Consider the following 26696-nt stretch of genomic DNA (forward strand, 5'->3'; position numbering starts at 1 on the left):
CAGTTACGTAGAGCTGTAGGTGTTTTGGTCACGTGACCCCAGAAGGCTGTGACGCACGTCGTGCGGAGTATCGTCTGCTCTCGCACGCACGTGCCACACGAGTATCTGCAAAACAAAGGCGCGACAGTTGTCATATAACACAAATTTCCCAAGGAGGCTGCCATGCTTGCCGCCGCAGCACCGTCTGGTGTCTGCGACGTTTCACAGTCATGACAGTGTATGGGATTCTGAGGTGCTGCATGTAGTATATATATATATATATATATATATATATATATATATATATATATATATATATATATATATATATATATATATATATATATATATATATATATATATATATATATATATATATATATATATATATATATATATATATATATATATAGCCGTCCCAATCGCACGGAGAGAGCGTGTTTCCAAGGTGGGTGTTGCCCTCTCTTTTCTCCGCACCGCGGCGCTCCTTCATATGGCCGAAAAGGGTTTCGAGAGAAGGGTTTCGAGGTAGTGGATTTAAACAGGGAAGTGCACAGGTGGGGTGGATTCCAAAGAGACAAGATTCATTTCGATAAGAGGCTTGGACACGAGGTGGGCTGGCGACTGGCAGGACGCGCAGTAGCTTTTTTGGGGGGCTCACGGGCCCTTCGGAGTCCGGGGTAGCTCGTAACAGGGAAAACAACCAGGAGGATGCTTTGACAGGTAGAATTGCGAAAAACCAGAAAAAAGGTAAAAGAAAAAGGAAAAAGGCGCGTGTTGCAATTAGTTACATAAACATGCAGGGTGGCAGAAAGAAGGCAAAATGGTTAGAGATTGAGGAGCAGTTAAACAAAGAACAGATAGGCGTGTATGCGGTTACAGAAACACACCTTAGAGACTTGGAAGAGCCACCACATATTAAAAATTATGTTTGGGAAGGGTGTAACAGGACCATATCGGAAAGGAAAGGTGGGGGTGTAGGAATGCTAATTCACCGCGGAGCCAAATGGGTTAGAGTGAAACAGACGTGTTCAGAGCACCTCTGGGTTCTGGGCACAGTAGGTGGAAAGGAAACGTGGCTAGGGGTAGCCTACTTGTGGACGGGGAATAACTGCAGAGAAAAGAATCAGGAGATAGTGGATTGCATGAGTGCGGATATTAAGGAATTTGGTAATGGGGCCGAAATCATCCTTCTAGGGGACATGAATGCCCACATACATGACCTTGACGGATATTCAGACACCAATGGGAAGTTATTACTAGATCTTTGCGAGCAACATAGTCTGGAGATAGTTAACACGGGGCCTAAATGTGACGGCCAGATCACATGGGAAGTCGGAAACAAGCAATCAAGTATTGATTATTGTCTCATGACTGAAGGAATTTACCACAAACTGACAGAAATGAGGATAGACGAGGAAGGCATTAACAGCTTGGGTAGTGATCATAAACGAATAACATTACAAATGGGATACGAAACTAAAAATATGAGCATGGAATCAAAGTCTGGCAGCTCGTATTTAAATGACAAGCAAATAATAAATATAGCCGCAAGAGTCGAGGAAGAAGTAGGCGAAATACCAGGCAAGGACTGGGAGTATAGGGAGCTGTTACATCTAATGACGAAGGAGATAGGGAAAGAGAAGAAAACCGTTTGCTGGAAAGGAAAAAGGAAGCCAAAAAGTTGGTGGAACAAGGAAATCCGGGAGGCGATCGAGAAGCGACGCGAAGCATCACGGGAGCATAGAAAGGCAAAAAAGGAGAAGCGGCCGCAGGACGAAGTAAAAAAAATATGGGAAATATATTTGGAGAAAAAATCCCTTGTACAGAAATTGGTAGAGGCAAAAATTAAAGGTGAAAGTGAACGCTGGATGACAGAGATACACGAAAAAAAGGAGGCCGCGCCTAGGATTTTTTGGAGCCACATAAAGGCGCTAGGTAGGAAGTCTGTCACAACGCAACAACATATTCTAGATGAAGGAGGAAATCAATTGGAAGGGTACGAAGCGCTAGGTTACATCCAAAAGGTAACAGCCGATTCGTTTCAAAAGAGCGTCCAGGGGATCTCCCCGGTGAGTAAAAGTGTGGCGGAGAAAGCAACAGAGGAAGAGCTGGTACTAGATAATTTCAACTGGAAAAAGGCCGAAGGAAAAATTCCAAAGCGCACTGCCGCGGGTTTAGATGGGATTCCCGTTAGCCTCATTAACGAACTAGAACATAACACTAAAGAAGCATTGTTAAAAGCAGTAGAAAAAAGCTTAAAGGACGGACAAATACCGGACAGTTGGCGACAAAGTAGAATGAACTTAATCTATAAAGGCAAGGGAGAAAAGGACAAGATTCGCTCGTATAGACCACTAACCATTACATCGGTACTATACAGGTTGGCGATGCAAGCAGTAAAAATGAAAATAGAAACATGGGCCGAACATAACGATATTTTGGGAGAACTTCAGAACGGATTTCGAGTCGACAGGCGGTTAGACGATAACCTGTTTGTTCTCACTCAGTGTATAGAAATATCTAAAATAGAGAATAGGCCCTTGTACGTGGCTTTTCTAGACATCACTGGGGCATACGACAACGTTAATCAGGAAATTTTGTGGGATATATTGAAAGGAATGGGCATGGGCGACGACTGTATACACCTTTTGAGGGAGATATACCGAGAAAATACAGTTTGCATAGAGTGGGAAGGAATGCGTAGCAAAGAGAACGTTGAGGTTAGCAGGGGTCTGAGACAGGGATGTCCTTTGTCCCCACTGTTATTCATGCTGTACATGGTGAGTATGGAAAAAGCGCTAGAAGGTAGCAACATTGGTTTTAATCTGTCACACAAACAGGGCGGCATGATGATTGAGCAGAAGCTTCCAGGTTTATTTTATGCGGACGATATCGTCTTATTTGCGGACAGTCGAGATGATATACAGCAGCTGGCGAATATATGCGGAAGGGAAGGTGAAGCTCTTGGACTAGGATTCAGTGTAACGAAGTGTGGTTTGATGGTATTCAATGATCCCTGTGATCAGACGGTGTCCATACAAGGCCAAGAAATACCGAGGGTAAGTGAATACAAGTACCTTGGAGTATGGGTAAATGAGAGTGATAGATACATGGAGGTACAGGAAAAAGCCTCGGCAGCAAAAGGAAAGAGGAATGCGGCAATAATGAAGCACAGAGCGTTGTGGGGATACAATAGGTATGAGGTGCTTCGAGGTCTGTGGAAGGGTGTAATGGTTCCAGGGCTTACTTTTGGGAACTCAGTGGTGTGCATGAGGGCAGAGGTGCAATCGGGAATGGATGTAAATCAAAGGACTGTGGGACGCCTCGCGTTGGGTGCTCACGGGAAGACGACAAACGAGGCTGTAAAGGGCGATATGGGGTGGGCAGGTTTTGAGGCGAGGGAAGCGCAGAGCAAAATAAGGTTCGAAGAAAGGCTAAGAAATATGAAGGAGAGTAGATGGGCAGAGAAGGTGTTCCGTTATTTGCATAGGAAGAGCGTGGACACACAGTGGAGAAAAAGAACTAGAAGACTCACTAGTAAATATACGGCTGGTATTGTGAGCCATATGTCAACAAAGAGCGTTAAGGGAAAAGTCAGGGAGGCGGAGAGGATTTACTGGATGGCAGCTATGGAGAAAAAACCGGCTTTGAGTAACTACCGAAAGGGCGAAAATGAAATAAGGAGGGAGGCATTTTACGATAATTCAAGGGGAAGCGCTTTACTGTTTGAAGCGAGATCGGGTTGCCTTAGAACGCGTAGTTATAAAGCAAGATTCAGTAAAGAAGAAGAACAATGCACATGCTGCGGGAAAGATAAGGAAACGGCGGAGCATGTTCTGATTGAATGTGGAGATATCCACCCAGGTGTACGTTTGGGCACGAGCCTACAGGAAGCCTTGGGTTTTAGGGACAACAATGGAAAGCTGAACACACCCGCGATTGAAATAAGTAAGAGACGGTTAGAGTATTGGTGGCAGAAAATTAGAGAGAAAGGACAAAAATAAATATTGGAAAAATAAAATATGGACAGTGTGCCGTAAATGGCAGAGAACTTAAGCTGAAAATTTACCTTTTTTCCATTAAGATAGAATTTATCGAAGTAGAGGCATTAGGCCAACATAAAAAAAAAGAAAAAAAGGTTATTTTTTTTTTGTCGAGCCTGGTGGCATACTTGTCACCACCCCGTTATAAAGGGGACGCTCATAGCATCCATCCATCCATCCATCGAAAAGGCTGCCGCGCTGTTGGCGAAGCTTGCATGTGATAAGGAAAGAAAATGTTTTTGGGCTTTTATTTAAGCTCGTTCTCATTCGGGAATGTCGGGTCAAGGTGTACAATAGGCAAAGTCAATGTTTGGGCGTATTTACTCTTAAATGGGCTTTTTCTTTTTTTTTTTTTTTTGCTGTAGATTAGCGCCGCCCATATAAGAGCACTTATAATTGCGGTTCCTCTGCAAGAAATCCGGATGGGCTGGAAACTTACTGCACTTCGAAGTTTGCAGGCTTTATAGTATGGAGGGCTCTGGTGAAGGAAAAAAAAAAAGACCATCTGATCAACAAGCGAAGCCAGAAGAGTGCCGCGTTCTGCACTCATGGGTTGCACTCGATTAAAAGGCTTGCTTTTTTTTTTTGCTTTCATGAAACTAGCACAGCTTTTCATTGTAACGCCATTTTAAGAATTGTCCCATCGAATCACAAAAGCAGAATACAGGGAGGAAGGTGAAGGCGGTCGCCATGCGTCCAGACTTAGACAGAACGTCACCGATTCTGTGACGACCAGGAGCTGGTTACGGGTACGTTTTAGTCACTAATCGCACTGTGAATTTAATGTGTGTAGTGGGTACGTTCTAAGATACAGTTAACATGAAGTATGATGATGACTATCGTTTGTGGACAAGGTGCGCAAAATATTTTGTTCTTTCTGTTCATAAAAACATACACTGGCGAAGCAGCTATACTTGTGATTGCGAGAATCGCGATAACGAAGGAAACATATACTTGATTAAGAACAGTTGGGACGAACAAAAATATTTGTGAATCAAGCCCGGAGATATGAACGTATAACTTCCGGTTCAATCTGGCGCTTAACTAACGCAACGTTCATTTTTAAAATGTAAGCCAGAAAACGGCTGTGCATTTCCAGCTGAACCTCAGTATACTGCCCTTGTGCGAGCACTTCAATGCGGTGGCTGTGCAGCACCGTCCCAAGAGCGATTCAGCATCACAACTTCTCGTTCGCTGTGGTGAATGTGTGTTGGAGAGGAAAATGAGCAGAGAGACTGTACACGACATGTCTCTAACTCAAACATGTCTCAAACAAAGGTGGGCGAGTGGTCGACTCAAAACTGCGTTCGCAACTCTCGTAGTCATTTTGTGTGTTCACCCATGTTTGTTCTATACAGGCGCAGCACGCAGCACGTGGTCTCATTTCGACGTCGGCCAGTGGCTTCTTTTCGCAATAGGCGGCTACATATAATGATCACTCTAAGAACAAGTGTGATTCGGTCTTGCGCGTGTAGCCGCCACAGCACATCACTGTCCAACACCACTTTCGCAATTGTCCGTTCACTGTCGACATCACTCGGCATGATTCAGGCAACAAATTACGGATCCATCAGCTCACCGAAGAAATGATGAACCCTGGTTTTGTAACGCAACCTCTGCTCGTAGCGTATCGGGAGTCAAACAGTGCTTGTTTATACGGACGAGGGCACACGTGGCAGCATTTCGGTTACTGCAATGCATGCGAGGGAGAGCCGCAGACACGTACGCGCGAGAAAGAGCGCGCATTTCTAGGAAACTTTTCAGGCGTGTGAGCCTGTTTACGCGAGCGGAGCGCATCATTGCCATGACAGCAGTGGAACGTGTCCTGGATGGGGCAGATGCCGTGCGCCGTGAGCAGCCGCAAAATGTGGCGCAGTTATTTGGGCAACAGGTGGCCCAGCTCGCTCACTTGTATAAGGCATGAAAGGCGGAGCGCGCGATGATATGGGGGTAATTTACAAGATTGAGATAATGCAAGTATGCAATAAAATTATTCCAATACCGAAAAGTGGGGAGTCGCGCCAAGTAACTTGTTACAGGCCAATCTCCCTACTGCGGTCCTGTTTGATTCATTGATATGTGGGGTTTAACGTCCCAAAACGACCACATGATTATGAGAGACGCCGTAGTGAAGGTCTCCGGAAATTTTGACCACCTGGGGTTCTTTAACGTGCTCTCAAATCTGAGCACACGGGCCTACAACACTTCCGCCTCCATCGGAAATGCAGCCGCCGCAGCTGGGATTCGATCCCACGACCTGTGGGTCAGCAGCCGAGTATACCTTAGCCACTAGACCACCGCGGCGGGACTACTGTGCTCCCGTTCAAATATGTATACTATAGCACATAATTTTCGCGCATATATCGTTCTTTCTGAGAAAGAACAACCTTATTGATGATAGGCAACATGGTTTTTACAAAGATAAATCTACAGTGACGGCACTCCTTGAAACCCTGCATGATTTTGCTGCTGCTATTGATGCTCAATCTCAAACAGACGTACTTTTTGTGGATTTCCAGAAATATTTTTATTGTGTTTCGCATTAAAAAACTGATATTAAAGGTTAGGATGATACTAAAGGATACTGCATTAGTGTCACGGATAGAGGTCTACTTGCACCACAGACAGCAATGTGTTCAATCAATGATGTTTGCTCCACTCCTGCAGCTGTTGGATCGGGCGTTCCACGAGGCTCGGTGTTAGGGCTGTTATTCTTCCTAATACTTATAAATGACATAATTGATCAAGTACCGGTCAAAAGTAAACTGTTCGCAAATTACTTCGTAATTTATCACATAATTGACAACCTTCATGACCACGTCCAACTAAAAGAAGCTCTTCAGCACGTTGAAAAATGGTGGGAAACCTGGCATACGAAAATTAACCCCCAAAAAACAGTTCTCATGAGGATCCCCGCCGCGGTAATCTAGTGGCTAAGGTACTCGGCTGCTGACCCACAGGTCACGAGATCGAATCCCAGCTGCGCGGCTGAATTTTCGATGGAGGCGGAAATGTTGTAGGCCCGTGTGCTCAGATTTAGACGCACGTTAAAGAGCCAGGTGGTCGAAATTTCCGGAGCTCTCCACTATAGCGTTTCTCATAATCATGTGGTGGTCTTGGGTTGTTAAACTCCACAAACCAATCAATCAAATCAGTTCTCATGAGGAGAACTAGAAAGAATTTTCCGCTACAACATAGCTATTGCTTAAATTGAACCATCTTATTCGAAGTCAGGTCTTTTAAATAGCTAGGCGTCATATTCACATCGGATCTTCAGTGAAATGAGCACGTTTTTTTTACATAAAGAAAAAAGCAGAAAGTAAACTAGCATACTTAAGACGAACTTTGTGCCAAGCTCCTCAAGATATGAAGTTATTAGCCTATCAAACGTTTATCCGACCAATCATTGAATACGCATCAATAGTATGGGACCCTGACACAAAAATGAGCATTGCCGACTTGGAAAGTGTTAAAAAAATCTGTGCGCTTGGTTTTTTTTTTTTAATTACTATGTACAGCTGGCGGACACCGGTAAGCACGCTAGTGGAAAGGGCTGAACTGGAACCCCTGGAACTGCAACGTCACATGGAAAGACTAGGATACTTATACAAGATTTACCATAATAAAATGGGAATATAAAAGGGTCATTTCATTCAACCTGTAAGTAAGCGAATCCCACGCTCTTATCATTAAAAAAAATGTGGTACTGTAACTGCCGAACAGATGTATTTCACAACACATTTTTCCCACGAACGGTAAGAAAATGGAACGAGCTCCCTGCCGATGTCGTGGAACGCACGACCACAACAGATTTCATTCCGACACTTCAGACTCATTTGACCACTGTGTAAATGTGCCAGTTTACTGATATAATTTGTCTACGTTCACTTGTACATTTCTACCTGTATGCCTTTTTTGTGTTTGTTTTTCTTTTGACGGTACATAACTTTAGCTCTCGGTCCCCTTATATGTAATGAGATGCACATATTCTTTCATTTGAAGTACGTATGTTTTCGTATTTAAGATATAATGGTAACAGTGTAATTCTGTAGTGTTGTGATGAACAAGAAAACGATAATCTCAGCTGATGATAAAATTGCTGTTGAACACTTAGTGTGTAACATGCTGTTATCGCTTTTGTTATTGCTTCCTTTTGCGTAGTATGTACGGTTTTCTTCATCTTTGTATCCCCACTCCTACTTACAGACTCTTTAGACTAACAGTATTTTGCAAATAAAAATAATAATAACTGACAAAAAACAATAGACCGACTAGTTCGCCATTCCGCTAGGGGCTTAGTTTAGCGACAGACGCCCAGATTCTCTCAGAAAGCGCAAAATCCAGCAACAATGCTAGCAGGTAGCCCATACTAAGTGTTCATCAATAGCAGGGTAATTTAGCCGGCTGCAGCCTGAAAAAAAATCACGTTTCGACTTTCCCCTTCCCTTTGGGGCTACGCAAGTGGTGCCATACGGAAAGAAAGAAAGAAAGAAAGAAAGGAAGAAAGAAAGAAAGAAAGAAAGAAAGAAAGAAAGAAAGAAAGAAAGAAAGAAAGAAAGAAAGAAAGAAAGAAAGAAAGAAAGAAAGAAAGAAAAAGAAACATAACAGAGAGAAGGAGCCGGAGCTGTCAACAACGTAGGGACGCTACATTCCCAAAAATACGGCCGATCTAAAGTGCAAGCGCTTACTCCAGGCCGGACAGTGCCAAAAAGGTACAGTTACATTGCCAAAATGAAAGCCGCGCATTTTCCCCCAACAGCAAAAAACGCCAGGCCTGCGTGGAAGGTGCATCACAGTCACAGCGAAAGCTAGCAGAGCGGCCTCTCAGAGCCTTTTCTAAACACTCATTGGATAACTGCTGCAAGCACACTTGCTTAATACCCACTACAGCGTTAATAATAAAAGTTTTTATGTAAGTGGGCTGGCATTTGGTATGCTATTTTCATCGTAATATTAATCATCAATAAAAAAGGATAGTAGGCCGGAATTCGCTGTGCTATTTTTCGTCATTCTTTTGAGAAGCGTGATACCGCTAAACACTTGCTAGGAATTTTGTGCCAATTGTTCATGCTGTGGCTGACGACGATCAGGAATTTTGCCTGACATGTGTATGTGCCACGTGCAATAGGTGAACAAAAACAAGCTTTCGTAATGGGTTGGGGCATTGGACGACCCACTTGTTACGCTACTCGCATTGTGCGACGACTGGTTGTTGTATTGCTGTTTTAAAACGCTTTATAAGTCGTATTAACGCGATTGCTTTCTGGACATCAAGGCTGCCTGAGGCAAGTTTGCTAACTAGCCTCAAGTACCAGCGTTGCTCAGTGGTAGAATACTGGGCTGGCACCCAGCGGGCCCGGTTACGAGCCCCACTCTGTCACTGGTGCTAGCTTTATTTTTCTTCCAATTTCTTGCAATGTGGTTACGGACATCGGCGGTGGCGGTCGCAGCGCCCGACCCGAGTTGTGGTCTCATAACAGCTTTCGCTGTAAGAAACGAAGAGCTCACTCATTTGCGACGCCAGATGAGACGAGGCACCAATTTAGAACAGGCGTTTAGTTATCTTTAAAGTCAACGTACGTTTGTACTGAAATGACGTGCAATTAACTTGGGTGACAGCTCGGTTATATTCTGGGCCGATCGCTTGCTGTCATGATGGCTTCGTGGCTGTGACATGCTACACAGCCGAATAGCGATCATTCTATTACGAGCCGGAGCAGCTGCATTCCGAGGCGGGAAAACGATGGAAGAAGTGATGGCGTGGTAGGGAGCCACGGTTACTGTTTCTTACCGTAAACCCCAATCAGTCGGTCGATTGCCGAATGGAATGACGTCATCTTTATGTCAAACGAGTACATCATAGGAGCGACAAGCGTACGTCTTAGCATGACAATGTCCTGACCGCGTCAACGCAGGCTGAAACTGATATCCCGCAATGTCACTGAGAATGTGGCCCCAAACGTGGGCCCCCAAGCCTGCACGGAGGTTGCTGCCCTGAATCAGATGTTGCTAATGAACGTTCAATGTAGGATATAGGCCATTGACCAAAGTGTGGGTTTGAGGGTTTCAACCTCATCATTTTATTTTCCATTGGTCGAAACCATTGGCAAATAAAAATACGGTAACCGATAAGTTGTGGCTCTCCTCTTTCCAAGTGCGTATGACCCATTGATAGAAAACTCATCAGCATGTATACATATGTACAAAAAAATGGTTGCGATGCCCTTGATGTACACATATTTAACGCTTCGAGATTTCTCCGGCGATGGCTTAACAAGGCACCACAAGTCTCCCGCCACCCCCCTCCCCTTTTTTTCGATTTCCTCTCAGTCCTGCAAGCGAAAACAAGCCGACGAAAACGAGGCCACTTTTCCGTCGCTCCACACCCCCGTTTCCTCGTTTGTCCGGAGTGGGAAGTCGGGGTCGCTGCTGATGGGAAAGCTTTCGTGCGGGGCGGGTGGTGCGCTGGAGGTATGCTGCTGCGCTATCGGCGGCGATAACCCGCGCGAGAACTGAACCGCGTGACACGTGATGCGGAGAGCGCTCTCGAGCCTTCCCTGTCAACAGGAGACCCATGGTCGTCGCACACGCGTCAATGACATGCCTGTTCCGTGCGTTTGGACTTCAACTATAGGCGCGTCCTTCGCGTGCGCAATTTTCGCATCGTTATCGCTCGCGTCTGGGCGCACGAGTGTCCGTCGATTGGCTTCGGCCACTGCGCGCGCGAGTCGTCCGGACGTAGCTCACCATTAAGGCTGTCGATGCGGCTGGCTGGGCGCCAGTCGCCGAAGGCCACCGCCTGCCAGCCGAGCATCCCGCTTGGCCGCCGCCAACAGTGCGGCCGCGCGTGTGCAAGGTTTGCGGCGATGTGTGCATAAATAGGGATAATTGACTAATGGCTGAGTGCGTAGAAGGTACCGGAACCGTTTCGTCGATTTCCTGGCGCCTGCGTTGCACAGCAACAGCGAATTGAGTTCTGCGCGATTGATTGAAGGAATAATAATACAAAAAGAACGCCAGGCCTGCGCGGCAGGAGCAGCACAGTCACAGCGAAAGCTAGAAGAGTGGCCTTTCAGAGCCTTCCATAGACACTCATTGGATAACTGCTGCCAGCACACTTGCTTGATACCCACTACGGCACTAATAATAAAAGTTTTTGTGTAAGTGGGCTGGTATTCGATATGCTATTCTTCGTCATTCTTCGGAGAAGCATGGTATCCGCTTAACACTTGCAAGGAATTTTGTGCTAATTTTTCATGCAGTGGCTGACGACGATAAGGAATTGTGCCTGAAGTGGATTGATTGATTGATTGATTGATTGATTGATTGATTGATTGGTATGTGGGGTTTAACGTCCCAAAACTACCATATGATTATTAGAGACACTCTAGTGGAGGGCTCCGGAAATTTCGACCACCTGGGGTTCTTTAACGTGCACCCAAATCTGAGCACACGGGCCTACAACATTTCCGCCTCCATTGGAAATGCAGCCGCCGCAGCCGGGATTTGATCCCGCGACCTGCGGGTCAGCAGCCGCGTACCTTAGCCACTAGACCACCGCGGCGGGCCGCACAATTAGACTTCTCAAGTTTGTTTAGAGTCCTGTTACTCTAAATTACATCCACTTAGTTTCTTTTTACGCTGAGAATGTGCTGGCGGGTTCGGTGCGCCGACGTAGTCTAGTGCGCCAGGATGTCACGACTAACCTCTCTTTTGCGCAACTGAACGCGCTCCGGCGAATTAGACATGCCCACGAATTGGACATCGCGAGGATAACTTTTCTGGAGTGGCCTAAGCGCCGCAGACTCTATTTGGAAACGCTTTGCTCCTAATTGACCTAAATTGTGCATTCGGCTATCGGGCCCCAAACTTTCGGGACTCCTATTGGAAAACACCCTAATATGGCCTTTAACTACGCATAGCGTATAACGCATAACGTCGTCAAACTTAGTTTAGCCTAGTTGAGTCTAGCTAAGCGTGGTTGAGATGAGTTAAGCTCAGCCTAGCCATCGATGACTAAGTGATAGCCAGTTGATAGCCAATCGATAGCTAATCATTATTCAATCAATAACCAATAAATTCTACAAACTTGTTAGATTCGTTTATATAACCCGACCCCAAACATGCACAACCGATACGTTCCCATTTTGAATAGATTGCCAATGATTAACCGATTCATAACTCATAATTTCTAGAAAATTGTCGCAAATCTTAGAACAATCAGGCATCACCTCGAAAGTTCGCAAAACTTAGCAATGCCAAGCATCATCTCTCCAAGCCAGGACGGGCTATATAGGCGTCGGCCACCTCCGCTGTGACCCAGCCTTACGTCACTAGCAGTGGCATAGCCAAAAGTTGGCACACCAAATTCGTGCCTCCCACACCCCCACCCCCACACCCCGAAATTTTTTTGCCATGGCATATACAAAAGAAGAATGACCATTTCAAGGGATTATGCGAATATAAGTTCGCATAATCTCATAACTTCCCCTCTCCCCCCCAAAAAATTTCTGGCTATGCGCCTGGTGCAAGCCCTCCAATTTTTTTTCTTTTTTTTTCGTTGGTAATATAAACTGAAGCTTCGCGCGTGCAGCCCCGCTGCGGTGGTCTAGTGGCTAAGGTACTGGACTACGGACCCGCAGGTTGTGGGATCGAATCCCGACTGCGACGGCTGCATTTCCGATGGAGGCGGAAATGTTGTAGGCCCGTGTGCTCAGATTTGGGTGCACGTTAAAGAACCCCAGGTGGTCTAAATTTCCGGAGCCCTCCACTACGGCGTCTCTCATAATCATATGGTGGTTTTAGGACGTTAAACCCCACATATCAATCAAGCTTCGCGCGTGCAGCCGCGTTTCCTTTTGAAGTGTTTTGGCAGAGCTGTATGACTAGCGCATAGTGTTGTAAATGCTAAATATTTTCTTCTGATTGGTGAGTGCCGCATGCGACAACATTGTTGCGTAAGCAGATGCTGACGCTTATCTCACCGTGAATGAAATCACGATGCGGCGACAAACAAATGCAGCCGTGCACATGGGTCCACCGGAGTTCGCTTATATGGAAGCGCTTGATTAGCGGTGCACGCAGGAAAGCGCATCTCTAGTTCATGAATATAAATATCGCACGTTTATCATGTTGATTTTTTTTCCTCGGGAACAACAGCGACAAAAAATGAAGAAGGCGAATTTAAAATAAATGCCTGGTTCTGATGTTACGCGATGCGGCCTAAAATACTTTTACCTGGCGAGAATTCTGGCCATCGAAAATAAATTGGCTCCCTTAAAGTGAGTGCTTAGTGTATGTGATGAACATTCTTTAGTAAGAAAATTACGATGTGTTTCTTTTTTTCAATTTTATGGTTCGCAAAGGAACATGTAATACACAATCACAGTTCGAGATAACAACGCATTTGCGAAGCCTTGATGCAAGAGTAAGTTCCACTGAGGCACAGTTAGAGACAAAGGGGTCACTGGGCGTTATTCCTCTATGAAACATTTTCGCCTACCTCCGGGCACAATCCACGCAGCAGGGTTATGTATATATATATATATATATATATATATATATATATATATATATATATATATATATATATATATATATATATATGAAAACGCAAGAAAGAAAAATATTCCAGAAAAAGACTGCGGCACGTGGAATCGAACGTCCGACCTCTGCTTTGAGAGTGCGAGGCCTTAACCACTGAGCTACAAAGCAGCTTTTTTTTCTTTCTTTGTTGCAGTGCTTGAACAACTTTCAACACAACAAATTTTCTACAATTGTTTCATGTACAATAGTGATTCCATGCGTGGTACCCAATCGGGCATATCATTTTGCTTTTTTTTTCAGTTCCAGAAACGAAGTTAAGGACTCTCGAAAGTATATAGCTCGTCGAGCATCGACATCAGCATGACGTATAGACATGCGCGACCTCCAAATACTATGCAGAGCCAATAGCATGACAATGTTATATGGAAATACATCATCATTAGCAATTGAGAGGTACCTTATTTATTGTGCGTCCAGCGGGAAATCTTTCTTTAATGTCCTTTGTAGGACATCCCAGAAGAACACCGCGTCCCAACAATCAAGAAAAACATGCTCAATTGTTTCGGGCTTTCGACACAAAAAGCAGTGATCACCCCATGGAACGAATCAACCTTTGTCAGGCATCCACGTCTTAACTGGCGAGACACCGGCGTGAAGCTTGAAGAAGAATATTTTAACCTCCGGACGCACCGGCATGCGTTTAACGCGCTTTAACACTTTGCTCCATGTTCCAGCAGAGTACTGAGTGCGGTACAGTTGAACGGGAAGAACCACATCGCGTAAATCTTTATACATTTTTTTACGGGAAACTGTGCTCAAATATTCAAAAGAAAACATGCCTTCAGTAAACTAAAGGACTCGAAGATTTCCATAAAGTAGCCTTGTGGTCTACCTTTCAACAGAACACACAACAAACTAGGGCAAACAACTGGCCAATCGCATTTGACCGACAGTGCGCAAAAAGGGTCCTGAAAATTGCGAAGGTACAAGAAACGGTTTACAATCTGTCGCCGAAACAGGTGCACGACAAACTCAGACCACCATCACGCACACGTCGAAGCAGGTTTGTCCGGTTTGTTTTCTCCCACGTGGAACCCCATATAAAGACGGCAAAAATACGATGAAACTTCTGCACATTCATTCGTTCGAGAGCAGTGCAATACTTGGAAGACATACTACAACTTCGCAATGAAGAACAGGTTGCAAATGGTCGCACGAGCAAAAAGGAATAAATTCCTAACCTTGCTTTTTTTTTTGCCTTTTCACTGATTTCACCTGCCTGTCTGCGCTAGTAAGAATCACTGTCACTGTAGTGTTCCAAGGGTACGCCCAAGTATTTTACCGGTGTTGTCACCCATTGAACGTTCATGAAATAATTTGGTGTGAGTTCCCAATTTCCATGCCAAAAATCAAGACACTCTGCCCAGTTAATTGAATTTCCACTAACCTGAAAAGAACGTTTTTCTACGTTAACTGCATCTGCGATACTTTCAAGGTTTGTACAAAAAATAGCTATGTCGTCCACTTACGCCAGCAGGCGCACTTCACATGCATGAAACCGGAACCATTTAATAATGTTGCTACGTATTATACTTAGGCAGAAGCTTTCAATGTAAATGAACAAAAAGGAGAGGAGAGAGCGGGCACCCTTGGCGCACGGATCACTGAAGCTCTATCGATTTACCTAAATATTTGTTAGCAATCAGACGAGTGGTACATCCTGAGTATGCCATCCTAGCAGCTCCAGTTATTACTGTACCGACATTAACATGCTCTAATACGGCTATAAGAAAATCGTGCGGCATCCGATCGAAGGCTTTCTCCAAGTCAATCTGTAGCATAGTGATTGCAGAGCCCATGATATCAGTGCATTCTAATACGCATCTCGCTGTATTTGCGTTTAAACTTGAGGACACTTCTCAAAGAAGAGAGCGAAATGCCGGTTGAGTTGAAGCAAGATGTTCGTGGGGTGTAAGAAAAATTTCAGCTTTTAGATCATGAGCCTTGAAGGAGCACCTCCTTCAACGTTCAAACGGCAAGCTATTTATATCTACCACTTACCGCTGCCAATGGCCATCTCGGGGTAACTGTCATGTATTCAGCACTACCAGTGAGATGGCGCAATGAGCGCGCGCCCCCTAGGGTTCCTTGATGCGGAGAGGGGGCGCGTGCATCGAGGAACCCTATAGCGTCGCCACATCGTCATGACGCGGCTGCGCGTGCTCTAATTCCCACGCGTTCTTTGTCCCACGGAGAGGAGGTGCGTGGACGCTCATGCGCGCGCCCTTACATCGCGATGGAGAGTATCGTACGCCTTGGGATCTCACCGGAACGATTCTGTTGTAGTTGCAGGGTGCACAAAGGTCACTGCACTCATTGCACAGTCTTCCCTAGCGAAAAGGGCGTGCTTTTCAGGCACAGCAAAGCAACAACTGAGAGGTTTATAGGCGTTCATCTGTACCTGTGAGCACGTTTTGTGCATCATTTGCGCATGAGAAACGCAGGGCACTCTTCGATCTGCTTGCCATTCTTCGCGTGACCTTCCAATTTGTTGCTATCGCGTTCATTGCTTCGCTTTTGCGACAAAGCTTTGACTTTTTCTTTCCTTTTTTTTCTTTGATGTCACCACATGTTGCAGCTATTTGCTCAACGACAATGCTAAATGAGACGTTAGAGGCCGGAGGAGTGTTTTGTAAATTATTACGGTGCCTTCGGTGTATACCCACAGCTAAGTCATTGATCCATGATGTTTATTTGATGCAGTATACTCAACGCCCAAGAAATTTCACCAGCCCAGTTATTCCCAATTAGGAAACGCTTTGGTCACCAGGAGTAACTCGGGGCCATAATATCATAGCCTCTGGTGAACCCGAAGGGCCCATACTGCTGACGGTTTCTTCAAAAACAGAACCCATTCTGTACCTGCTGTCACCCTTTAACGCCCTACAGTTGGGAAGCACTATACATGAATTCCGAATACTTTTTAGGGCTACAATCTAGGTGCAATTAAAAGAAACTTGGAAAATTTCCACAATTTCGCACACCCACATGGCCACTGGCGAAGCCAGGAAGAAACTGGGGGGGGGGGGGGGGGGGCTAATTACTTTAAATTTTATGCTGAGTGTACTGTAGATAAACATGCGGGTGAGCATAATAGAAGGTCGGGCTCACTAATTCGATATAAAATTGATTCGTCGGATATCCTCATCGAATTTGAGTGTGATTTCGCAGGCTCATGGGCATTCTTCCATTGAATGGTCCTTGACGTTTGGAGCAAAAGTTATGGAACAACATCCTTATCCGCATACGTCTTGTTCGCCGTGGTAACTTCTCACTAAAACCTGCTGATCACGGTGGTGACGTCTCCAAATATTGCGTTCCGAGCCTATTGAGAAATGCGTTGTAGTGCAGTTCTGTTAACCTTTATTGCACATGCGCATCACCTAAACACATTTATCACACATGAATGGTTTTTCCATTGCACTGAATCTGAACTATCTATGAACACTGTGGCGGAAGGCCCGCAGCTGAGGATCAAGCTTCGACTTGTACCCCACGTATCACAACAGCTATCCGTAAGAGAATGCGGACGATCAATTGGCGTATGTATAGTCGACACACGTAGTGAGTATATCTTGTGGCACTTGTGCACACGGCAAGCAGCCAAATTCTGAACACCAACACAGAATAAAATTTAAATGCATCAGACCTGCCTATGGACGACACTATTAGCTACTGAGGGCGTGCCGTTGAAAAAATACTTCTGTTTTCGATCAGAAAACACTTTTTTAACCATCAGTGTGAGAATAAATGTGCGTTTGCTAATGTTTTAATTGATCGTTGATATATATATATATATATATATATTGAGAGAGAGAGAGAGAGAGAGAGAGAGAGAGAGAGAGAGAGAGAGAGAGAGAGAGAGAGAGAGAGAGAGAGAGAGCATCGAACGCCTTATACGGAGGTCGCTGGTTCGGTTCCTGTCCACGGCAAGTTCTTACTTTCCTTGGTATTATTGGCTGTTAGATCTCCCGAAAAATGAACCCTGGTGTATTCACTTCTTTCCCTATATATATATATATATATATATATATATATATATATATATATATATATATATATATATATATATATATATATATATATATATATATATATATATATATATATATATATATATATATATATATATATATCTATGCGAAAGAAGTGTATACCTAAGGGCTCGTTTTTTCCGTGTTTTAACACAATATTAATGAGATCTAACAGACAGTAATGCCAAGGACTGTACAGGGGAAGTGATTAGAACCAATGGAATGTGAATAAGAAGAAAGAAAAGTGGATGAAAAAATAACCAGCCGTGCAGGAATCGAACCTACGACCTTCGAATAACGCGTTCGATGCTATATATATATATATATATATATATATATATATATATATATATATATATATATATATATATATATATATATATATATATATATATATATATATATATATATATATGTGTGTGTGTGTGTGTGTGTGTGTGTGTGTGTGTGTGTGTGTGTGTGTGTGTGTGTGTGTGTGTGTCCAGTGCTTAAAAATATGCCAACACAGGCAAATATGACGTGACCAAATGCATGTTGGGAGTTATTAAGACTATATTTCGTGTTCTAAAGTATTGTGTAATTAGATCTGTTTAATTAACTACCCTTTGAAGGAAGGAAGATGGATGAAAAACTTAAACGGGGAAGTTATAGATCGAAATGCAAAACGTCTGATTAGACAGTTTCGAACTTTATATCTGTTAATTATTAGTGTTTTTTCTGTTAACTACAAATGCCCGTGAAATAAAAAAAAAACTTTCGTCTTCCGTCCTCTTCCCCGTTCTAAGTACCCTCCCGGCGGTCTAGTGGGCAGACCCGCAGATCGCAGGATCGTATCCAGGCCGCGGTGGTCACATTTTAGGTAGATGCGAAAAAGCTTGAGGTCCGTGTGCCTCGATTTAGGTGCATGTAAAAGAACCCCAGGTGGTCAAAATTTCCGAAGCTTCGGTGTCCCTTATAATTGGAAGGTTAAACACGCACGCCAAAACGTATTATTGATAGTTGCTCAAGCTATATTTACCATTTCCGCTGAAACGAAATAAATGCAGCATGACGTGAAAAGAGAAATATAAGGGGAAGAAGAACGTGCCGGCCCGACATACGCCTCGATCACGTTGCGAACGCCAAGGCATTCTTGCAGACAGTGAGTGGCTGACAGTCGCGATAATATAACAGCCTGAAGTGGCAGAATTAGGCTGTCATGGGACAGTATCACGGATTGTTAGAGAAATTACGGTCATTTATCTAGCATCAGCAACCGCACCTACAGAACCTTGCCAAGTGCGCGCGGTAACAATTGGCACGAGGCAGTTCTTATTTTTCGCATACGTGTCGCTGCTGCCCGTAACCTTGGCGTCGCCAGCATTGAGCGTCGCGTCCATGACCTACTACACTCCTGACCTGCCCAGAGAGCACCTCTTCCAGCGCCCACGTTCTAGTTCATACCTTCTGCCGCTAGGGCCGTCACCTACGAGCGGCGTGGCGCTAGTCAGCACCTGTTCGCTGACGTCAGCTTGAGTGTTCGTGGTCATATTTCGGCCAACAGAGCACTCATACTGCGTAATTATTATGCACTAATGAAAAATAATTTTGAAACAAATATTTCAAAAGTCATTCACAAATTCTTTGCAATTAAATGGACGCAACATCACATATGCTGTCCTACACTATGTAAGTCTACGGATTCTCGCATTTGTCCACCAGTGTGCAATAAATTTTTCGTCACACTGAACAGCTTACTTGACCAGTCATCTAAGTGAAAAAATAGTCACATATATGCCGGCTGTTCATCACGGAATGCAGCCGTTCTTACTCTAGCGCCGTCCAAACAGCCGTAAAGTAGCAGACGAACAGGTTATAGGTAGCGCCACCTACGGCGAGCGATTGAACGAGAGCGGGGACACGCGCTCCCATAGGAACCCCGCTATCTGAACAGGTCAGGAGTGTAGTAGGTCATGGTCGCGTCAGCACCGACGCCGTTGCTAGGGAAAGGTGGCGCTGCAGTCTTCTTGGACGAGTAGTCTTCCGCGCGTTGCATGGGATCCTCTCAGCTGCTTGTTGTTCGTCAGCGGTGCCCCACGCTCGGCGAGCCAGCTGCAGTTCACCGGCTTCTCCTCAACAGATGACTTACCCCAGTACTCGCACCGAAAGCCCCGCTACGTGAGCGCGCCGAGAGCAACTGTGTGTCATCATCTATCGCCTGCCTCTTCAACGTATGACTTTACTGAGGCGTCTGAAGCCCTGCGAAAGCAACTGTGTTTAGCCACCGCTTTTTGATAGCTTCATCATGCCGAACATCAGCTGTAACTTTGAGACTGTGAGTACACATATGGATTTATTTTGGGCAATTCAAGCGTGAGTATAAGCGGTTACTCGACTACGTGCACATATATTTTCACCCGTATGCGAGGCCAGTGTATAAACATTCACTTCTGAGTGTTGTTATATCGAAATAGTTGCTTATTGTTGACTTGCGTCCGGACCTAAGGCGACAGTTTTGCTTTTTAACGTCGGGACTAAATAACATCAACTTGCGCAGGCGTGGGCTTGCACTCCCTCGTTCGCTCTTGCTTTCAGTTGAACAGGCAACTCTTGCGGCATTTTTTTTTTTTTTCATTCGGCCAGCGAGCACAAAATTGCTTTGCTGCTGGTAATTCCTTGGTGGCCTTGCGCCGCTCAACTACCGTGACCCAAAAGCGCCGACTGGTCGCGGATGTTGTGAAACAGAAACCGCTCTGTTGTCTGTTGTACGCGCATTCAGTCATACTTCTTGGAGCCCTCCAGCTGGTGACGGTTGTTTATACTTACCCGGATATTTCAGTGTTGAATAGGGGTGAAGGAACTACGTTTCCTGGGTCTCTGTAAATGTCATCTAGTTGTGAGGTAATTCAATAGCTTCGTTTGGGTTGTAAAGAACTGTACCTTTTCTACGTGGTGTGAAAGCTCTGGCCCAATACTTAATAGAATCGCCAAGGAGTGTGCTGTAGCTTCATATATATATATATAGTGTGTGTTTCACTCTGAACAAAGTTAGCTTAAGCTCTTTGGAAACTTAGGTGAGCGTATAGAACATTTTTTACGGTTCACGCGGAAGGTTGTACAGGCATTGCCGAGTAATTTTCCTAGCAAGGACGCTGCATTGTGCCTCCATTAATGCTTGGTAGGAAGTTCAATTCTAATCAGCAATATCGATTACATGAAGGTTATCACTCTACTAAGTGTCATGTATTTTTTAAATGAACAAGGTCGTTACACTTCCTTTATATTGTATAAGAGAGAGAAAACTCGATAAAAGGGAAAGACAGGGAGGTTAACCTGGTAGAAAACTGGTTTGCTACCCTATACAGGGGCAGGGAAATAGGGATCAAAAAGAGGATAGAGAGAGATGAATTAAATTAAAAAAAAAAAAGAATACACATGCACACACATGCAGGACATTTTGATTAGTCGTTTAGAGCGACTGGTTGGATGTAGAAAGTGCAGAAGCACCTTCACGGCCTTCTTCTGCGACATCAAGTCTTGTCTGTGATTTAGGATTCTTACTTTCGAAAGAGTCTGGTCGTCCATTTGTTCAATCGCTTTGCAAAGCGACCGTCTCTACGAGCAGTAGTGTGGGCATTTACACAAAATATGCTGTTTCATCACTGCCGCAATGGTCACAGGCTGTGGTTTCGGCCATTACTATACGGATTGCGTATGCATTGGTAAATGCGACGCCCAACCATAACCTGCATAGTAGGGTAGCATCTGCTGTTGACATTAGTTCTGAAATGACAGTGTAGAGAATGTTTCCAGCTGCTGTGTACACCCACTGCGGGTATTTAAGAGCTGCATGTTATTTGTCATTAGGTTTCCAAGGCAACGGTCCGAAAATTAAAAAGCATAGTGGACACTCGGATCCTAATACCTTACTATTTACTGAAGCATGCACTCTGTATCATGTAGAGGAAATAAGTGCATTTTTTTTATGATGGTGCATATTTGTCTGTTAAATGTATGATTGGTGTGTCATGTTGAAAGTGTGCTTTTCATTTCTTTGTGGCCAAAGATTTATTTATTTATTTTTGCCTCAACACTTCAAGCTTCATAGTTATCTATAGGAAAGTAAGGATATTATAATTGCTTCCTCTTTTTCTTAATGGTATTTTGATTAGACCAGACAGTGGCAGTTTCTTTTTGCACTGAATGTGATCAAAGCATGTGGGTAACCCTACAGATGATCAACAAAACATCAGTGCTGCATAGTTGACTTATTTATTTCGCCACATGCAGTGAAATGCTGGATGCTGTGCATACAGCATTTTGCTAATGTTGTATTTTGCATTGACAAACTCTAACACAGTAGTTTGCTTGTCCTGTTTTTCACCTGCAGAACCACAAGTCCACCAATGTGGTCTTCCAGAAGCACCATGTCAGTAGAGACAAGCGAGGTCAGATCATGGGCCAGAAGGGAGGCTTTCGTGGCTGCACCATCTGGTTCACTGGTAGGTTTAGGGACAAGAAGCCACTTCTTGGCTTTCCATTTTTGAGCAAGCGTATGTGGCAAAATATGTAGCAATATGTTTCATTCAGAAGTACTTTCTATATACATTCATCCTGAGTATATTCAGCCTGAAGGATAGAAGTATCTTCGGTTGCCACTCGGTTTTAATTGAGTTTATGTGCTTCTCGGTTGACCTTTCAGCTGAAGCCAGGTCTTTCTCAAGAGAAAGGCCGGGATCTGTCCAAATGGTTGACTTAATTGGCCATTGTTTCTTGCAAGGGCATTAACTTAAAAATCTCTATAAAGGGGTCATCTGTATAAAGTCCTTTTAGACTGGGCCTAACTTTAAGCAGAATGTTTGTGTTTCTTAATAAAAACTTGTGCTTGCTATCAAATTTTCGCTATGTTTATCCAGCATTGAAAAGATAAAAATGTGTTGAAAAGCTGCTCCATGCTAACCTCTCGTTAACATTTACATAAACATGCCATAGCCTATAAGATGTCATAACAATGTTTTAATCATGCATTGATACTTAATGGCTACCTAGTGAGCAATAGTTCAATGTTGCGATCCACATTAGCTGCTTTTTTGGAAGTTTCATTTCATTACTTCCCTGGAATGGAAAATAGTCACCTGTTGTTTCTGGTTAACTTTGGAGCTTTTGCTATAATTAGTGGTTGATATTTGCTGTCTTAAAGGTCCTAAACATAGTTAAGCTAACTGCATACATGTTATTCATTTATTGCTTTGACTTAATGCTACCACCAGCAAAACTCTGGGATGTTATGATTACCATAAAATGCGAAGCAAGCATCCCCCTTCCTTTTTTTGGGGGGGGGGGGGGGTGGAGATTTGAAATAAGTGCGAATGACCTGTCTGGGACCAAGCAAGCACCCGCCTCCCAAATTTGGTCAGATCATTTTTTATCCTGGGGGGGGGGGGGTTTGTTCGGCATTTATGATAACGTTTTGCCTCTTCAGGTAGTGCACCCATCTTTGAATTGCTTGTGGGCATGTGACCTTTAAGGCTTGTTCTAACAATAATCAACTGCATAAAATTCAATTTACTTGAGAAAGCCCAGAGCGACATGCTACCAATGTCTGGCCTCTTTTTTAAACTCAAATTGTAGCTGTCTCTCTGAGTCTGCCGTACAGCGGCATCATGTGATTTTCCAGTAACGTTCTCAGTGGTGAAAAAGAAAAAAAAGGAAAGCACACAAACTATTTCATTCTAAAGTTTTATAAGGTAAGCTTTTTGGGAGCACAGATTTGTGAAAATCTCTAAAGGAGACCACCAGACAATGCACTGTAAGAAAAAAAATAGTGATGTCTGTCCACTGCATGATAGCTTTTGACCATATGTTTGCAGTCACAATTTCGTCAGCAGACACTAAAACACAACTTTCGTCCAATGTAGTAGCAGTGTGTTTGATGATACCATTATGGCAGCAACTGAGTTTTTGAAAGAGCCGCATACATTCACACCAACACAATTATCTACATATGTGAAAGTTTTTATAGGCAATTCATCTGAGTAAATCTGCAGTTACCAGTGGCTTTAAAAAAAAACTCTGGAGGAAGTGCTACTGCATCTAAAAACTTGAGAAATGAAAGTACTCTTGAAAAAGGTGTAACTTCTAAAGTGTATGGGCTGTGCTGAAGCAACATGAAAATTGTATTAGCCATGAAAGCTGAACTTTTCTACTACCATTAACAATGGTAGCTATTTCCCAGCCTGGCTTTAGTAGCAACTTTGTTTCACAACATTTTGCTATGACTTGTTACTGGGTGCCTTGTCTCTATAGCTACCTTACATATACTGTTTGAATCCAGGCAGGTAAACAGCCTTTGCAATATAAAGTGGTACCTAGGTTATACTTCTGGGGCTTATATTTGTACTTAAAGGAGTCATGCTATGCAATTTTCGACCATAATCTGTGTTGTGTGGGTCAGTCATTGTACGTTCACAAACAAGCTGGCAAAATTTCAGTGCATTCGGTTGTGCCAGTAATTTATAATCTAATATTTTTATAAAGGAGCGAGTGGCCTAGTGGTCAGGCAACACTGGCGCGCTCACTAGCCGTGACGTAACGAACTGCTTGCTCCGCGAACTTCTGCATGGTGTGCAGTACGGAGGACGATCATGTTTCATTGTCAGCTGCGCTTGCAATCGAGTTCTTTCAGCGTTGTGTAACGTGCCACTGAACTGAAGGACTTGCAGCGGTTGAAGCAATGCCACCGCGTCGCCCATGCTGTGATTTGGGTTGGCAGAGCGTACAGAGCAGGGAGAGTACTAGCATCGCACTGAGTATGTGCTGTTTGCTTCAGATAATGTTTACATACATGCCACACGTATATCAAAAGATGCAAAAGCAACGGTCAGTGCGTGCATTGTTACCGCCACTTATTAAGTCGTGCATGCACTTATTCTAGCAAACAAAAATCTGCATGCTTTACGAATTCTACTGTGAAAAGTGTGCTCATGAATGCAGTGTCTCGTAATCGTTAAGCTCACTTGTCAACCTGGAATGCTTGAAATAAAGCTACTTACTATTGCGGAAGGCCGTCTGCAACGTCTTTCACAACACCGAGGTCGTTGGCATGTGGGTTTGCTCAGTCTTCGACGCTTTCTTCGTCACTCGAGCTGGTGGCGATGGGGTCGATATCAAAATGTGCAGCGTACACAACCTCGTCGCTGCTTCTGCTGCTCGATGAATTATTGCTCGAATCATGAGCTGATCATAGTGCTGACGACATGGCGATGGTACCAGTACCACTTCGCAACACAGTGAACACACTGAATGCGTGCCAAAGGTGCCGTTTGGTAGCATACAACAGCACTGCTCCCATTGGTTTGTGACGTCACACACACCACGACAAAATGGCAGTCGTTGGCGGTGGGGGGGAGTTTACAGATGACGAATTCTACGGCTTATTTTGGGATGAAATAATCTTTCACAGTCCAGTTTTCACACGTGTACAAGCATATTCCACCCCCTACCTTTGTTTTTTGCCGAAAACCACAAATTGTTGGGTCACCATGTCATGACCCCTGTAAGTGTGTGTTAACAATGTGTGTGTATGTGCTATAGTTAGGACACTCTTCTTGTCTACTGTGATGTCACTACAATGCTAACAGAATGGAAACATGGAGACATAAATTTCAGTCCATTGTAACAAAGCTGCTCATTTGACACCTTCTAGCATGTTTTTTTTTTACTAAGAAATTACTGCTTATGCTATTGAACATACAATAATTATATCTGTGGTATTATGTCCCCAAAAACACAACATGATTATGAGGAACACTGCAGTGGAGAGCTCCGGAAATTATGACCATATGGTGTTTTTAATGTGCACCGACATCAAACTGTACACAGGCCTCAACCATTTTGCCTCTATTGAAATGTGACCGCCCTGGCTGGGATTGAACCCACGACCTTCGGGTCGGCTGCCAAGCATCCTAGTTGCTGTTCCACCGAGGTGGACCATTGAACATCGAACTGTCATGTGATAGCAGCATATATAATTTGGAAACTGTCCCTACGCTCATTTGTCTGAATGGTACAGTTCTGAATAAACATTCAGGCGTCCTTGATACACATAACACGATGCTACGGCAGTTCCTGTGCAAGATAGCAAGTTTTGGAGTGTAACCTGTCCATGTGTCGGGAGCTGAGAGTCCATAACATTTACAACAGCAAAACTCTTTCTTATGCCACGTATATACACGTACTAGCTTTGATCAATTCATCATGTTTGGAGCCCCATGGTTGAAAGGGAAAGCAACATTTTTTTCTTCGTGTGCTTGTGTATGTGCACAGGTCTGTCAGGTGCAGGCAAGACAACAGTGTCCTTCGGCGTGGAGGAGTACCTTTGTCTTCATGGAATTCCTGCCTATGCGCTTGATGGTGACAATATAAGACACGGGCTCAACAAGAACCTGGGCTTCTCCTCCCAAGACAGAGAAGAGAACATACGGCGAGTGGCTGAGGTTGCCAAGCTTTTTGCCGACAGTGGTGTCGTATGTCTCACCAGTTTTATCAGTCCATACGCAAAGGTTAGTGTGCTTTCTGGCTTTATTTATGAGCTACTTTGGTGCACCATAATGAAATTCGGGAAGAGAAACAGCATGAACTTTGACATAAACAAAAGGGGGATATGAACACTGTAGCCAGTTAACCGACAGAGTGGCTGATTGGGTGAGTACCCAACTTAAGCAGCTTACCCAACTGTCACTGTGATACTCATCATGCAGCTTAGCCCTTTCAAAGGCCGTGCTATCGGACTAGTTACAATTGTCGAACTCTTGGTGGTACTGCAGTCAATCAATTCTAACATACCCGCACTTGTAGAAAAGTTCATTTTTAAATGTCAAAATAAAAAATCTATTGTCTTTAAACTGTTAGCATGCTGAATTTTGTTGCTGAAGAATACGTGATTTATTATTTTGGCAAAAAAAATGTGTTGCTCCCTCGCCAAAGTGGACTGGGCATCACTTTTCTGATAGTGATACATCAGGTGCCTCCTTATTGTTATCAACTACCAATA

At 44.0% G+C, this 26696-nt stretch overlaps 1 protein-coding gene across 2 annotated transcripts in view; it reads left to right on the forward strand.

Moving 5' to 3' along the window:
• Window positions 1-26696, forward strand: part of Papss (3'-phosphoadenosine 5'-phosphosulfate synthase) — a 101292-nt gene that overhangs the window by 34846 nt on the left and 39750 nt on the right. The window contains exons 1-3 of one of the 2 annotated variants that reach the window (XM_075878733.1): window positions 19709-19979; window positions 22035-22146; window positions 25970-26205. In XM_075878733.1, the coding sequence (XP_075734848.1) occupies window positions 19950-19979; window positions 22035-22146; window positions 25970-26205 (378 nt within the window). In that variant the 5' untranslated portion in view covers window positions 19709-19949. Of the gene's footprint in view, window positions 1-19708; window positions 19980-22034; window positions 22147-25969; window positions 26206-26696 lie in introns of those variants that run through there. The other variant, XM_075878734.1, reaches the window with a different exon arrangement.

The sequence above is a fragment of the Rhipicephalus microplus genome, chromosome X (assembly GCF_043290135.1).
Source record: "Rhipicephalus microplus isolate Deutch F79 chromosome X, USDA_Rmic, whole genome shotgun sequence".
NCBI classification, from domain to species: domain Eukaryota; kingdom Metazoa; phylum Arthropoda; class Arachnida; order Ixodida; family Ixodidae; genus Rhipicephalus; species Rhipicephalus microplus.